The 14,396-nt window shown below is 49.3% G+C and overlaps 1 protein-coding gene across 1 annotated transcript in view; it reads right to left on the bottom strand.

The window, feature by feature from the left end:
* GFM1 (G elongation factor mitochondrial 1) overlaps nucleotides 1-13,069 on the bottom strand; it is a 59,949-nt gene extending 46,880 nt beyond the window's left edge. Inside the window, exons 1-3 of the mRNA XM_044288741.1 lie at nucleotides 12,647-13,069; nucleotides 12,247-12,399; nucleotides 10,881-11,013 (exon numbers count right to left, since the gene is read on the bottom strand). Coding sequence (XP_044144676.1) covers nucleotides 10,881-11,013; nucleotides 12,247-12,399; nucleotides 12,647-12,697 — 337 coding nt within the window. The 5' untranslated portion in view covers nucleotides 12,698-13,069. The remainder of the gene's footprint in view (nucleotides 1-10,880; nucleotides 11,014-12,246; nucleotides 12,400-12,646) is intronic.
* Between the last annotated feature and the right edge of the window lie 1,327 nt (nucleotides 13,070-14,396).

Here is a 14,396-nt window from a genome sequence, read left to right as displayed (position 1 = left end):
GAAGCCAGAGTATGCACCCTGTAGAACGCTGTAAGGAAGACCAGTGACCGCCTCGCCAGACGCATGGCCGAAGCCAAATGCCTCCGGCCCAGGAGGCACCGACCGCTCTGGTGAAATGAACGGTGACACCAAAAGCAGAACCCTGCCCTTGGTGCGGTAACCACAGCAATAACCACTGTGAGAAAGCGGAGGAAAGCCACCCTGGAGGCCACCAACCCTTTGCGCGGACGTCCTGGAAAACCAAGAGACCGAACGTCGACAAGAGTCGGAGATCTCCAAGTAAAAAAACCGCAAGGCCCAAACAACTCCCAAATCGGTGAAGTGTCCGTTCCCGGGGGTGGGAAGGGGAGGACGAAAGCCTCGTTAAAATGAAAGACAAACACCACCTTCAGAAGGAAGGAAGAGACGGGATGGAGAACAGCCCTGTCCTGAGGAAAGAGAAGGCTCGGAACAAGAAGGGCCGCCACCCAGGCACCCGCCAGAGACACGACGGCTACGGAAACAAAACCGTACAGGACAGAAGGAGTAGAGAACTTCTGTAACGGCTCCAAGGGAAAGATTGGAGTGCCAAGAGCCCAGTATGCAATGCCCAGGACGGTACCCAGGGGCAGTACAAGGGAACCCCAAGACGCTCCACGGAAGAGGGTCCTGACAGGCCCAGAGGGCCGGGGAACGCTGAAAGGGGAAGGACAGCGCTGACACTTGACACTTCAAGCAACAGCGTCCCAGTCCCAGATCTAGGCCGGACTGGAGAAGGACAGAACCATGGAGAGAGAAAGGCAGAGTGGGGGAACGCCCAGCTTCCCACAGAACCCCCGGTAAAACCCCTAAGTCCTACAACAGATCCTGGACAAACCACGGCCAGGAGCGAACACCAGCGAGCCCGCTAGAGTCGCCCGGGCAAGCGGGAAAAAAACCCAATGCGAACAGGCGCAGACCAGTAACACGGGCAGAACGGTCGGCAAAACTGGACCCGTCGGCCCCCGTGCAACGTTGTCCTGTAACCACCCGGAGTGGGGGAGCAGAAGGACAGACGGAAGGAACCGAAGGGTCTGCCCAGCAACCGCCAGGACAAGACAGGCCAAAGTCCATGTCGATGTAGCCACCACAGGAAGACGTCCTACAGTCCCGGTGTGGGAGATCTAATGACAATCTCGACCGAATGGGAGTCCTCCCAAGTCACAGCCAGAGTGAACAAGGGAGACAGTACGAGGCCAAGAGGAACATCAGAACCACCCACATGAACAACCAAGCTCTCCCCAGAAGGGAGGGCAGCAAAGGAACCGCCACTGAAGCGCAGCCGGGGCAAAAGCCACATCGGAGGGGGCCGAGCCGAACCGAGCGGGAGCCAAGAAGAGCCGGCGAGAAAAGGCAGTCGAGACAGAGGCCGGCATAACACCCTCCAACCGAAAGGAGGAGTGGGCAACAGGGGAGCCATAGGACGGCTCAAAGGCAGAACCCCGCTCACTGAGACGCCCGGTTCACAGCCACGCAGAAGGCAAATACCCTGAAGAACCCAAGGTGGAGGTCCTACGGACCTGGGTAAGCGGGCACCCAAGAAAAGTTGGGTGACCATCCCGAGAAAAGCGGCCCGAACCCGGTAGCGGACCAGCCTGAAGTGCAGAGCGGGCGCCAAAAGAAAAAACTCATACTGCACGACACCCGAAGAGGAGGAAACAGTAGTAGGCGAGGGAACAGCAGTCCCGCCAGAGCCAACGCAGAAATCGAGTGGCACTGCAAACGGCACTCTCGACCCAGTGACCACTTGCGCCGGGAAGCGAGTGCACGGGAGAACGAAAAGGTACGTATCAAAGAACCACGAACACTCCCCAGGTGGAAAGGCCAACGGACATGGTGGATGCCGACACAACGGGACCACAATATGCAGGCCAAACCAGAGAACGAGCACCACCCAGCTCGGCGAAGTAGAGAGCAAGTAGAGCCCATCTACTCATATCTAAAGAATACACCTTTGAATACAATGGCATTCTTTTAATGTTTGTATGACAGCACCCAAGGGTTATACAGGTGGACATAATGATCTCTTCAGAGAAGAGTGTAATGCCCGTGACAAGCACCACATCCCAAGAGAAAAGGGCATGTCGCAGGAGGAAGTGAGGCATACGTACGAGCAGCCCCGCAAGCAGTGAGAAGGCCAACCCACCTATGGGAGGAGAAGGCATACACGGCCCAAACAACGGACAGAGCGCACCAGAAAATTCCGCTCACTGCAAAAAAATAGTCACCCAGTGAAGGGGATCAGCCACAGAGTCCAACAGTATCAACGGAAGTGCAAAGTACAACCTGAAAGGGAGTTATGCACAAGACATCAGTATGGCATGCGATGGAAACGCAGGCAGGCCCCCCAGAAAAGGGGGAAATGTACCTGGCTACACTGCAGCTGGTAAGAATGCAAAGGCCCGTCCCAAAGGGGGGATGCCCAAGGCCAGTAACAACTTGAGAGAAGTAGAACATACCATAGTTTGCCCAGAAGGTGACCATGCACATGGCCGCACAGTACCCAGCGGGAACGCAGGAGGTCCGCCCAGAGAAAGGGGGACATGCACGGGGTTATCCTAGCATTAAGCGAGTGCGCAATAATCCACCTAACACCGAATACTGTGAGAGTGCAACTACTCCACAATGAAGGAGAACATGCAAGAGTCCCGCACAGCATATCAAGGACAGCCATGGGTCACGTGAGGGTGCAAATTTTCGCCCATGGATGAGGAGGGCCGTGTATGGCCCGCAACACATCCGGCGAAAGAGCAGTATTCCACCCAGAAGGGGGCGGGGTAATGCACACGGCCGTCATCGCATCCAGCAAAAATGCAAGCACCCCGCCAAGGATGCGGGACATGCACATGGCCAGCAACGCACTGGCGAGAAAACAACCACAGTCAGTGGCGTTGTGCGTATGCCGCCTGAAGAAAGGATACATGTTCATTGCTTGCAGCGATTCCAGTGAGTGCAGCACACCACCCAAGGAAGGGGTCGTGCACCTGGCCGGCAGCGAATCCAGTGATAGTGCAGCAATCCACCTATGGAAGGAGTTCATGCACATGGCCGGCAGCAAATCCAGAGAGAGTGCAGCATTCCGCCTATGGACGGAGGTCATGCGTATGGCCGGCCGCGAATCCAGAAAGTGCAGCATTCCGCCTATGGAAGGAGGTCATGCACATGGCCGGCTCATGTATATGGCCGGCAGCGAATCCAGCGAGAGTGCAGCGTTCTGCCTATGGACGGAGGTCATGCATATGGCCGGCAGCGAATCCAGAGAGAGAGCGCAGCAGTCCTCCTCTGGACGGAGGTCATGCGTAAGACCAGCAGCGAAGCCAGATAGAATGCAACATTCCACCTATGGAAGGAGGTCATGCATAAGGCCGTAGCGAACCCAGCGAGAGTGCAGCATTCCGCCTATGGAAGGAGGTCATGCATATGGCCGTAGCGAACCCAGCGAGAGTGCAGCGTTCCGCCTGTGGAAGGAGGTCATGCATATGGCCGTAGCAAATCCAGCGAGAGTGCAGCGTTCCGCCTATGAAAGGGGGTCGTGCACATGGTCAGCATCGTATGCGGTAAAAGGGCAGCATTCCGCCTACAGAAGGGGGTCATGCACAAGGCCAGCCCGCAGCCAGAGAGTGCAGTATGCCGCCTATAATGGGGGGTCATGCACATGGCCAGCATCGCGACTGGAGAGGGCGACAATTTCTGCCTATAGAAAAGGCGGCCTGCACCTGGTCAGCGCCGTACCCCAGGAGAAGGCAAGGGTCCGCCTAGAAGGGGAACATGTATACCTGGCCAGTGCCACGGAGCGCAACATGCCGCCTATGGAATAGGGGCAGGCATACGGCCAGCGCTCTAAGGTCAGGCTGCAGTATCCTGCGCAGCCAACATAAAATACAGATATTTCATATATATATATATATATATATATATATATATATATATATATATATATATATATATATATATATATATATATATATATATATATACACACACACACCATATTTTTTTTTTATTATTAATTATTGTAAAACACAGCCTCTTTGACGCAGAAAGGAGCCACCATATAAGCGCACAGCCTCACTGAGAGGCTAGCCATCCTAGGGTCTCCTCCAGATGGGAGCCGTCGGCATCCAAAAGGTTAATACGCATCGGACCTGAGGGCGGTGCAGCGATCCCCTGGGGGCGGGGGGACCTCCGGCGGGAAGAACTCGCGCCTGTGAATGCCCGCCCCCTCCAATCAAGGCCGGAATATTGCGGCCTAGTAGGCCGCGAAGCCGGGGCCTAGATTTTGCGGTGCCCGGAGGTACCGGCCGGGATCTGGAGGGAGCGGCGCATGCATAATACCGGCCGCGGGAGCCCACCCCGCGGGCCGGAGAGTCAGGGGGCCCAGGAAGGAGCCCGGGATAGAATCTTTCTGCGGCGCCCGACCGACCGGAAGACAGACGCTCAGAGAGCACCTGCGGTCGGCCGGGGTCTGCTGGAAAAACCGCAGTCATGCCGGCCGCGGGTGCCCACCCCGTGGGCCGGAAACAAGGGCCCTACGCCGCAGCAGTCGGGAGAGGGCCCTGAGCCGTCTCAAAGGAGGGGATGCCTGCACACCGGTAAGGGGATAGGGGGAGGGGATGGGGGACCCTGCAAGGAGAGAGGCAGCTCCCTGGGCGGCATGATAGGGACGCCAGCATAACCCCTCAGTGGATGCACCTATTAGGGAGCTAATAAAACAAACTAGAATGGCCAGACCAGCATGGGAGCTGCACTTCCCACGCCCAAGCTGACCACCGTTAACACTGTGCTCACAAGGCTTTGGTGACTACTATGTGGACCCCAGGTTTTCCTGCAGATAATACAGGAGGTGTAGTTTATAATGTTCTCCTGGGGGTCAGTCAAGGGGGGTGGGGGGGCGGGGGTCGTAGGGCTGGAGAAGCCACTCTCTCACCACAGCCGTCTTCACCCTCGGTCCGTTCCAGCAGGGTCGCCCCTTCAGCTACTGGCACCGTAGTGGCAGGACGCTGGAAGAGGGACTTGGCGTGCGGGCGACCCTTACGCTGGCGGGATGCAGGGGAGCTGGGCTGCCCTGGTCCACCTTGCCTTCTGTGGGGGAGGCAGCAGTGCGGATGCCGGCACTGGCGCAGCTCAACCCCGGGAGAAACAGAGAGGTCTAGTGCGTCTCTGTTATCCCGTATTCTGGAACAAAAGAAAAGAAAAAGTAAAAATCAAAAATTTTAAAAATAACAAAGGAGAAAACAGCCCTGCAGTAGCAGGGAGTGTCTTGCCTCCTTGGACACTAAGCAAAAAACTGGCAGCCTCTCTCTCCAGGCTGAGGGTATAGCTGTGGAGGAGGGGCTTAACAGTTTTCACTTAGTGTCACGCCTCCTATGGAGATGAGCTATACCCAAGGTCTTCTGTGTCCCCCAAGGAAACTGGGCGAGAAATGTGAATTTCCGCTTTTTGAAGCAGCTCTGACTTTCTGAGCACCTGTCATGTTTCCTGAGGTTCTACAATGCCCAGACAGTACAAACACCCCACAAATGACCCCATTTCGGAAAGTAGACACCCTAAGGTATTCGCTGATGGGCATAGTGAGTTCATAGAACTTTTAATTTTTTGTCACAAGTTAGCGGAAAATGATGATTTATTTTTTATTTTTATTTTTTTCTTACAAAGTCTCATATTCCACTAACTTGTGACAAAAAATAAAAACTTCCATGAACTCACTATGCCCATCACGAAATACCTTGGGGTGTCTTCTTTCCAAAATGGGGTCACTTGTGGGGTAGTTATACTTCCCTGGCATTCTAGGGGCCCTAATGTGTGGTTAGTAGTTTGAAATCAAAATGTGTAAAAAATGGCCTGTGAAATCCGAAAGGTGCACTTTGGAATATGTGCCCCTTTGCCCACCTAGGCGGCAAAAAAGTGACACACATCTGGTATCGCCGTACTCAGGAGAAGTTGGGGAATGTGTTTTGGGGTGTCATTTTACATATACCCATGCTGGGTGAGAGAAATATCTTGGCAAAAGACAACTTTTCCCATTTTTTTTATACACAGTTGGCATTTGACCAAGATATTTATATCACCCAGCATGGGTATATGTAAAATGACACCCCAAAACACATTGCCCAACTTCTCCTGAGTACGGCGATACCAGATGTGTGACACTTTTTTGCAGCCTAGGTGGGCAAAGGGGCCCACATTCCAAAGAGCACCTTTAGGATTTCACCGGCCATTTTTTACAGATTTTGATTTCAAACTACTTCGCACACATTAGGGCCCCTAAATTGCCAGGGCAGTATAACTACCCCACAAGTGACCCCATTTTGGAAAGAAGACACCCCAAGGTATTCCGTGAGGGGCATGGCGAGTTCCTGGAATTTTTTATTTTTTGTCACAAGTTAGTGGAATATGAGACTTTGTAAGGGAAAAAAAAAAACATCATTTTCCGCTAACTTGTGACAAAAAATAAAAAATTCTAGGAACTCGCCATGCCCCTCACGGAATACCTTGGGGTGTCTTCTTTCCAAAATGGGGTCACTTGTGGGGTAGTTATACTGCCCTGGCATTCTAGGGGCCCTAATGTGTGGTAATTTGTTTGAAATCAAAATGTTTTGGGGTGTCATTTTACATATACCCATGCTGGGTGATATAAATATCTTGGTCAAATGCCAACTGTGTATAAAAAAAATGGGAAAAGTTGGGGTGTCATTTTACATATACCCATGCTGGGTGAGAGAAATATCTCGGCAAAAGACAACTTATCCCATTTTTTTTATACAAAGTTGGCATCTGACCAAGATATTTTTCTCACCCAGCATGGGTATATGTAAAATGACACCCCAAAACACATTCCCTAACTTCTCCTGAGTACGGCGATACCACATGTGTGACACTTTTTTGCAGCCTAGATGCGCAAAGCGGCCCAAATTCCTTTTAGGAGGGCATTTTTAGACATTTGGATCCCAGACTTCTTCTCACGCTTTCGGGCCCCTAACATGCCAGGGCAGTATAAATACCCCACATGTGACCCCATTTTGGAAAGAAGACACCCTAAGGTATTCCGTGAGGGGCATGGCGAGTTCCTAGAATTTTTATTTTTTTGGCACAAGTTAGCGGAAATTGATTTTTTTTTGTATTTTGTCACAAAGTCTCCCTTTCCGCTAACTTTGGACAAAAATTTCAATCTTTCATGGACTAAATATGCCCCTCATGGAATACCTTGGGGTGTCTTCGTTCCGGAATGGGGTCACATGTGGGGTACTTATACTGCCCTGGCATTTTAGGGGCCCTAAAGCGTCAGAAGAAGTCTGGAATATAAATGTCTAAAAAAATTTACGCATTTGGATTCCGTGAGGGGTATGGTGAGTTCATGTGAGATTTTATTTTTTGACACAAGTTAGTGGAAATATGAGACTTTGTAAGAAAAAAACAAAACAAACAAAAAATTTCCGCTAACTTGTGCCCAAAAAAATGTCTAAATGGAGCCTTACAAGGGGGTGATCAATGACAGAGGGGTGATCACCCAAATAGACTCCCTGATCACCCCCCTGTAAGGCTCCATTCAGACGTCCGTATGATTTTTTACGGATCCACGGATACATGGATCGGATCCGCAAAACACATGAGGACGTCTGAATGGAGCCTTACAGGGGGGTGATCAATGACGGAGGTGATCAGAGAGTCTATATGGGTGATCACCCCTCTGTCATTGATCACCCCCCTGTGAGGCTACATTCAGACGTCCGCATGTCTTTTGCGGATCCGATCCATGTATCCGTGGATCCGTAAAAAATCATACGGACGTCTGAATGGAGCCTTACAGGGGGGTGATCAATGACAGGGGGTGATCAGGGAGTGTATATGGGGTGATCACCCCCCATGTCACTGATTACCCCCCTGTAAGGCTCCATTCAGACGTCCGTATGTGTTTTGCGGATCCGATCCATGTATCCGTGGATCCGTAAAAATCATACGGACGTCTGAATGGAGCCTTACAGGGGGGTGATCAATGACAGGGGGGTGATCAATGACAGAGGGGTGATCAATGACAGAGGGGTGATCAGGAAGTCTATATGCGTGATCACCCCCTTGTCATTGATCACCCCCCTGTAAGGCTCTATTCAGACGTCCGTATGCGTTTTGCGGATCCGATCCATGTATCCGTGGATCCGTAAAAATCATACGGACGTCTGAATGGAGCCTGACAGGGGGGTGATCAATGACAGGGGGGGTGATCAATGACAGGGGGGGTGATTAGGGAGTCTATATGGGCTGATCAGTGGTTTATAAAGGGTTAATAAGTGACAGGGGGGGGGGGTGTAGTGTAGTGTAGTGGTGTTTGGTGCTACTTTAGTGAGCTACCCGAGTCCTCTGGTGGTCGATCCTAACAAAAGGGACCACCAGAGGACCAGGTAGCAGGTATATTAGACGCTGTTATCAAAACAGCGTCTAATATACCTGTTAGGGGTTAAAAAAATCACATCTCCAGCCTGCCAGCGAGCGATCGCCGCTGGCAGGCTGGAGATCCACTCGCTTACCTTCCGTTCCTGTGAACGCGCGCGCCTGCGTGCGTTCACAGGAAATCTCGGCTCACGCGAGATGACGCCTATTGGCGTTAGTGTGACCTGGGAGAGCCGCCGCGATGACGCCTTTCGGCGTTAGCGTGGCGGCAAGCGGTTAAATGTCCCAATTCACAAAAAGTTATAATTAATTACTTCTCTACTGTAAGAATAAAGGCCAATGCATGCAGTGCGTCACGTTATCGCAAAACGAACACGTTAAGGTACCGTGAAGAAGCATGCTCTTCACATGCTTCACTATATGGCACGCAACGCACAGTTAAGGAGCGGCAATACTTATACTTTCCATTGTGTTGTGTGCCACTGTTACAGGGAACGCAACACCCATGGTTAACCTAGCCTCTCACTGATAACTGATTAAGGCCTCTTTCACACTTGCGTTGTTAGGATCCGGAGTGCACTTCAGTTGCCGGAAGTGCTCGCCGGATCCGTAACACCGCAAGTTAACTGAAAGCATTTGAAGACTGATCAGTCTTCAAAATGCGTTCAGTGTTACTATGGCAGCCAGGACGCTATTAAATACCTGGTTGCCATAGTAGTAGTGGGGAGCGGGGGAGCAGTATACTTACCGCCCGTGCGGCTCCAGAATGACGTCAGAGCGCCCCATGCGCATGGATCGCGTGGGGCGCCCTGACGTCACTCTGAAGCGCCCCGGGAGCCGCACGGACGGTAAGTATACTGCTCCCCCCGCTCCCCACTACACTTTACCATGGCAAACAGGACTTTAGCGTCCCGGCAGCCATGGTAACCCTTCAGAAAAAGCTAAATGTCGGATCCGGTAATGCGCCGAAATGACGTTTAGCTTAAAGCCAGATCCGGATTAAGGCCTTTCAATGGGCCTTAATTCCGGATCCGGCCTTGCGGCAAGTGTTCAGGATTTTTGGCCGGAGCAAAAAGCGCAGCATGCTGCAGTATTTTCTCCGGCCAAAAAACGTTCCAGTCCGGAACTGAAGACATCTTGATGCATCCTGAACGGATTTCTCTCCATTCAGAATGTATTGGGATAATCCTGATCAGGATTTTTCCGGCATAGAGCCCCGACGACGGAACTCTATGTCGGAACAAAAGAACGCAGGTGTGAAAGAGCCCTAAGTAAATGTTTTTTGCAGGACTAGAGACACTTGTATAAGTGAAGGGAATGGATGGTCAATAGTTCAAGACAGAAGCTGTAAACCATTGGAAAAACTGCTGTCATTTTAGAGCTAAGGCTATAAAAACTTGTAAACTCAGATTGTTAGCTTAAAGGGACACTGACAGGCCTTCTGAGCATAATTAGCTCTTTATATGCCCCCCTAGGTCTTATAATAAGTTCCCAATTCATATAAGTATTATCCCTGTGCGCATTATAAAACGTTAAAAAATAATCTTTATAATCACCTGTCCTTTCTGCCCAAGAGGGATTCTTTGTGCCGCATTTGTGCCCAGCCGCGCACCAACTGCCGGATCCTTAGACACGCCCATCTCATTAGTATTCATTTCGCTGGGCGGTATTTTCCAGTCTCCGACATTCGGAGATCCTGCGCATGCGCCCGGCACCCTCGCTCGCCGGGATCACATTGCGCCAAGTGAATACTAATGAGATGGGCGTGTCTAAGGATCCGGCAGTTGGGACGCGGCTGGGCACAAAGAACGCCCCTTGGGCAGAAAGGACAGGTGATTATAAAGATTATTTTTAACGTTTTATAATGCGCACAAGGATAATGCTTATATGAATTGGGAACTTATTATAAGACCTAGGGGGCATATAAAGAGCTAATTATGCTCAGAAGGCCTGTCAGTGTCCCTTTAAACTTTAAACATGACTATGGGATTCTACTAGGGAAATCATGTTTAAAAATAAATGCCCCTTCCTGGATCCTCCCACTGCCCTATCTTCAGCAGAAAAATGTAACATATACAGCCTTATTCTACATAATTAAAAAAAACTAATGTTTATTTCATGATGGAATAACCTTTAGATGGTAATATATTTTCCTCAAAAAGCATTTTATATTAAAAAATTGATTTTTATCCACCCTGCAAGTGGGTAAGGTAAGGGGGGCATAGGGAGCAGGTTAGTATGCTTCCCTCCAAAGGTCTCGTGAGGGGGGTATTAGGGGTGAATACAAAATCAGTTAAAAAGCTGGAGAACCCCTATAAATTAATTTCCAATAATCTCACTGGGCATGTCGGGATTAATCTGGATGCAGTCCAGACAGGTGAACTTAATGAAGAACTAGTCCTAGAAAAGAAATTCTGCTAGATGTAAAACCTACAGCATAAGTACTGGTGGTAATGTACAGCTAGACCGTCCTGTACCTGGTGTGTCTATTATGTTGATGTTTGTGTTTTTCCACATGGTGTAGGTTGCAGCAGATTGAATGGTAATGCCTCTCTGCCGCTCCAATTCCATAGAGTCCATAACGGCGCCAACTCCATCTTTACCTTTCACCTGAAAAAAATAAAACAAAAAAAGAAATAACAAAAACTGTTATAGTGACCACACATTGAGACGCCGCAGAAAAGGTCACAAAGCCTTAAACTTCTTAGGCCCCTTTCACATGGGCGAGATTTCCGCGCGGGTGCAATGCGTGAGGTGAACGCATTGCACCTGCACTGAATCCTGACCCATTCATTTCTATGGGGCTGTGCACATGAGCGGTGATTTTCACGCATCACTTGCGCGTTGCGTGAAAAACGCAGCATGCTCCTCTTTCTGCGTTTTTCACGTAACGCAGGCCCCATAGAAATGAATTGGGTTGCGTGAAAATTGCAAGCATCCGCAAGCAAGTGCGGATGCGGTGCGATTTTCAAGCACGGTTGCTAGGTGATGATCGGGATGGGGACCCGATCATTATTATTTTCCCTTATAAAATGGTTATAAGGGAAAATAATAGCATTCTGAATACAGAATGCATAGGGCTGGAGGGGTTAATATATATATATATATATATATAATTTAACTCACCTTAATCCACTTGTTCGCGCAGCCGGCATCTCTTCTGTCTTCTTTTGTGAGGAATAGGACCTTTGATGATGTCACTACGTTCATCACATGGTCCGTCACATGATCCATCACATGGTAAAGGATCATGCAATGAGCGCAGTGATGTCATCAAAGGTCCTTTGTTTTTTAATTTGTTACAGTTCAAATAGCCTAAGGCTAATGGATTCCCGTTTCAGGTCTAAAATATAACGTTTACTTCTTTATTTAATATATATGGGAAGACACAAGAAGAAAGAAGTGTCTAAAAATAAAATATGGTTGGGCTCTACGGCACTGGGGTGGTGCGATTACTTTTTATAGATATAACTGCTTTTATTTGCAGTCACCTTACTTAATATTTTATTTTCCTATCCTTAGGGAATCAGATATTACTCTGTTCTCTTGCTCTGGTTCTTATCTATTAGTATGACGAGATCTCTGCTCTCTATCTCCATACACCAGAGTCTGGGAGTATTCCTCTCTAGTAGTATTTCATAGTGGAACTTTAAGGTGTACGGATGCCAATGTGTGGCATCAGTCTGAGGCATCCATTTAACGTATACATTTTTTTCTACGTTACGTTACAAGGATGGAAAAACGTGATGTGAACCCCCCCCCCCCTTATATAAAATATATGAATATATGTAGACAGCTGACGGCAGAGTGCCAGACCCCAGAAATGCTCTGACAACGTCTCACCTCGTGCATCTGTGCGATGCGGCCAGTGTAGTACAGAATGCGCTCGGTCACGGTGGTTTTGCCAGAATCGATGTGGGCAGAGATCCCGATGTTGCGAATCTTCTCATTGGGAATTATGGCAGAGGAGCAACGTCGGCAAAAGCTCAGAGGCAGCTGCAAGGTAGAAACAAGTCCATCAACTGCCATAGAAATCAACGCAAGCACTTCTACACAAACACACCTTGTGGGGTCAAGGTTTAGGTTTTAGGACTGTGTTCACATTAGTATTCGGAGCCTCTATGGCAAACACCATTATATTATAAAACACCATCCACCCACCACTGTCACTGTGTGCTGAGACTTGTGGTTCTACAAGTGCCCTGACAACCCACAGACACATGGTTATGACGGTGTCACTCACCTGACGAGATAACCGGGGGCCGATCCCAGCGGCTGCTCGCAGGAGACCCATAGCTAAGCTCCCCGTCAAAGTCACGCTGATATCTGTGCAGCAGAAGAGAATCACTTCCGGGAGTCACGGATGCCGGCAAAGGTCAAACCTCGACAACTTCCGTTAGATGGAACGCACTCTTCATCCTCCCAGAGACGTGATTTCCGGGTTGTGTCTGAACTCCACAGTGTTGTTTGTGCCGTGTTAGCGGCGTAGACCTCCTGCCCTATCGCATGTTTTGTGGTTTGGCCGTGGCCTGCAGTTTCTCTGCGGTATTTGCTACTCATTGAAATGCAGGTCCTGACATGACCTTGGAGCGTTCCCACAGAGGAGGAAGTGGCGAGTCTAGTGATGTACGCCTATCACTCTGCTGTGTGCGGGCGCCCCCTGGCGAGGAGGCTGCAGAAGACTGGAGACTCTACTGCCAGGAATCGCACTGTTTGTGAGCCAAAGCCAGGAGTGGATTTAAAGGGATGGTACATATAAATGAGTGGCTGTTCTGACTGGGAACACCCTGCTGGATCTCATTGTTTCTCGCATTGCCAGAAGATACATGGATGCCGTTTGGCCCAATTAACTATAATGGCAGTGCAGCAGTATTTGTCCAGCCGATTCTCAACATAGTGACCAGGTTACAGCCGGATTTCCGCCAGTCACCATTATAGTTAATGGGCTGGACTACATCCATGTAGCTTCCGGCAATGCCAGACACAGGGAGATTCTGTCTTCCAGATCTGACGAGCGCAAATGTGAAACTAGCCAAACATTTCTTTGTTGGATTCACGTTTGGTTTTGGCTTAAAAAAAACTGAAACGGCTAAAAAAAAACTATGGCCCAGATTTACTAATCTTCTAGATTGTGTAAATTTAGGCTGTGTAGACCTGCCACAGATTTATCACAGGGACTGGATGACACATGGGGTGCAGGGATAGACACTGTTCTCTGAATGTATACCAACTAGTGGGGGGCTCAAGTTGAGACAGAATTTTATGCCAGAATTGGTAGAAAATGGCGCATCTCAGGTCATGGCTGTTTCACACAAATTTCTGCCACTTTACAAACAAGTATAAAAACCCAAATTGTTCTAAATTGCTCCAAACTTGTGCCACTAGACACACAGACATTAGTAAATCAGGGCCTGTATATGTGTTTCCAGCCTCAGGCACATGACCATATCCATTTTGGGGTCCGCAAAATTGTGGCTCTACAGAATGCGGATGTGGACCCGATGACTTCAATCGGTCCATGGTCCGTGTTTTGCGAGCGAATAACGGACACGTTTTATCTTTTTGCAGAACGGACATACAGATGCAGAAAGCACACAGATCACCTATTCTGCCATGTCCATTTTGTAAAAAGATAGATTATAAGGGTCATTTATCAAACTGGTGTAAAGTAGAACTGGCTTAGCTGCCCATAGCAACCAATCAGATTCCACCTTTCATTTTGGACAGCTCCTTTGGAAAATGAAAGGTGGAATCTGATTGGTTGCTAGGGGCAATTAAGCCAGTTCTACTTTACACCAGTTTGATAAATGACCCCATATGGAAAAACAATGGGTCCGCAAATAAAATGCAGATGGCACACGGCTGTGGACCACAAAACGAATACAGTCATGTGCTTGAGGCCTAATGGAAGTATTGGTGAGGGAGCTATGCAATAATGTGGAGTCCTGGAGCTGGTTTACAAAATGGAGCTAGAAAGATTTAGGCCCCTTGCA

The sequence above is a fragment of the Bufo gargarizans genome, chromosome 4, assembly GCF_014858855.1.
Source record: "Bufo gargarizans isolate SCDJY-AF-19 chromosome 4, ASM1485885v1, whole genome shotgun sequence".
NCBI classification, from domain to species: Eukaryota; Metazoa; Chordata; class Amphibia; order Anura; family Bufonidae; genus Bufo; species Bufo gargarizans.
This window is presented reverse-complemented; position numbering and strand designations above follow the sequence as displayed.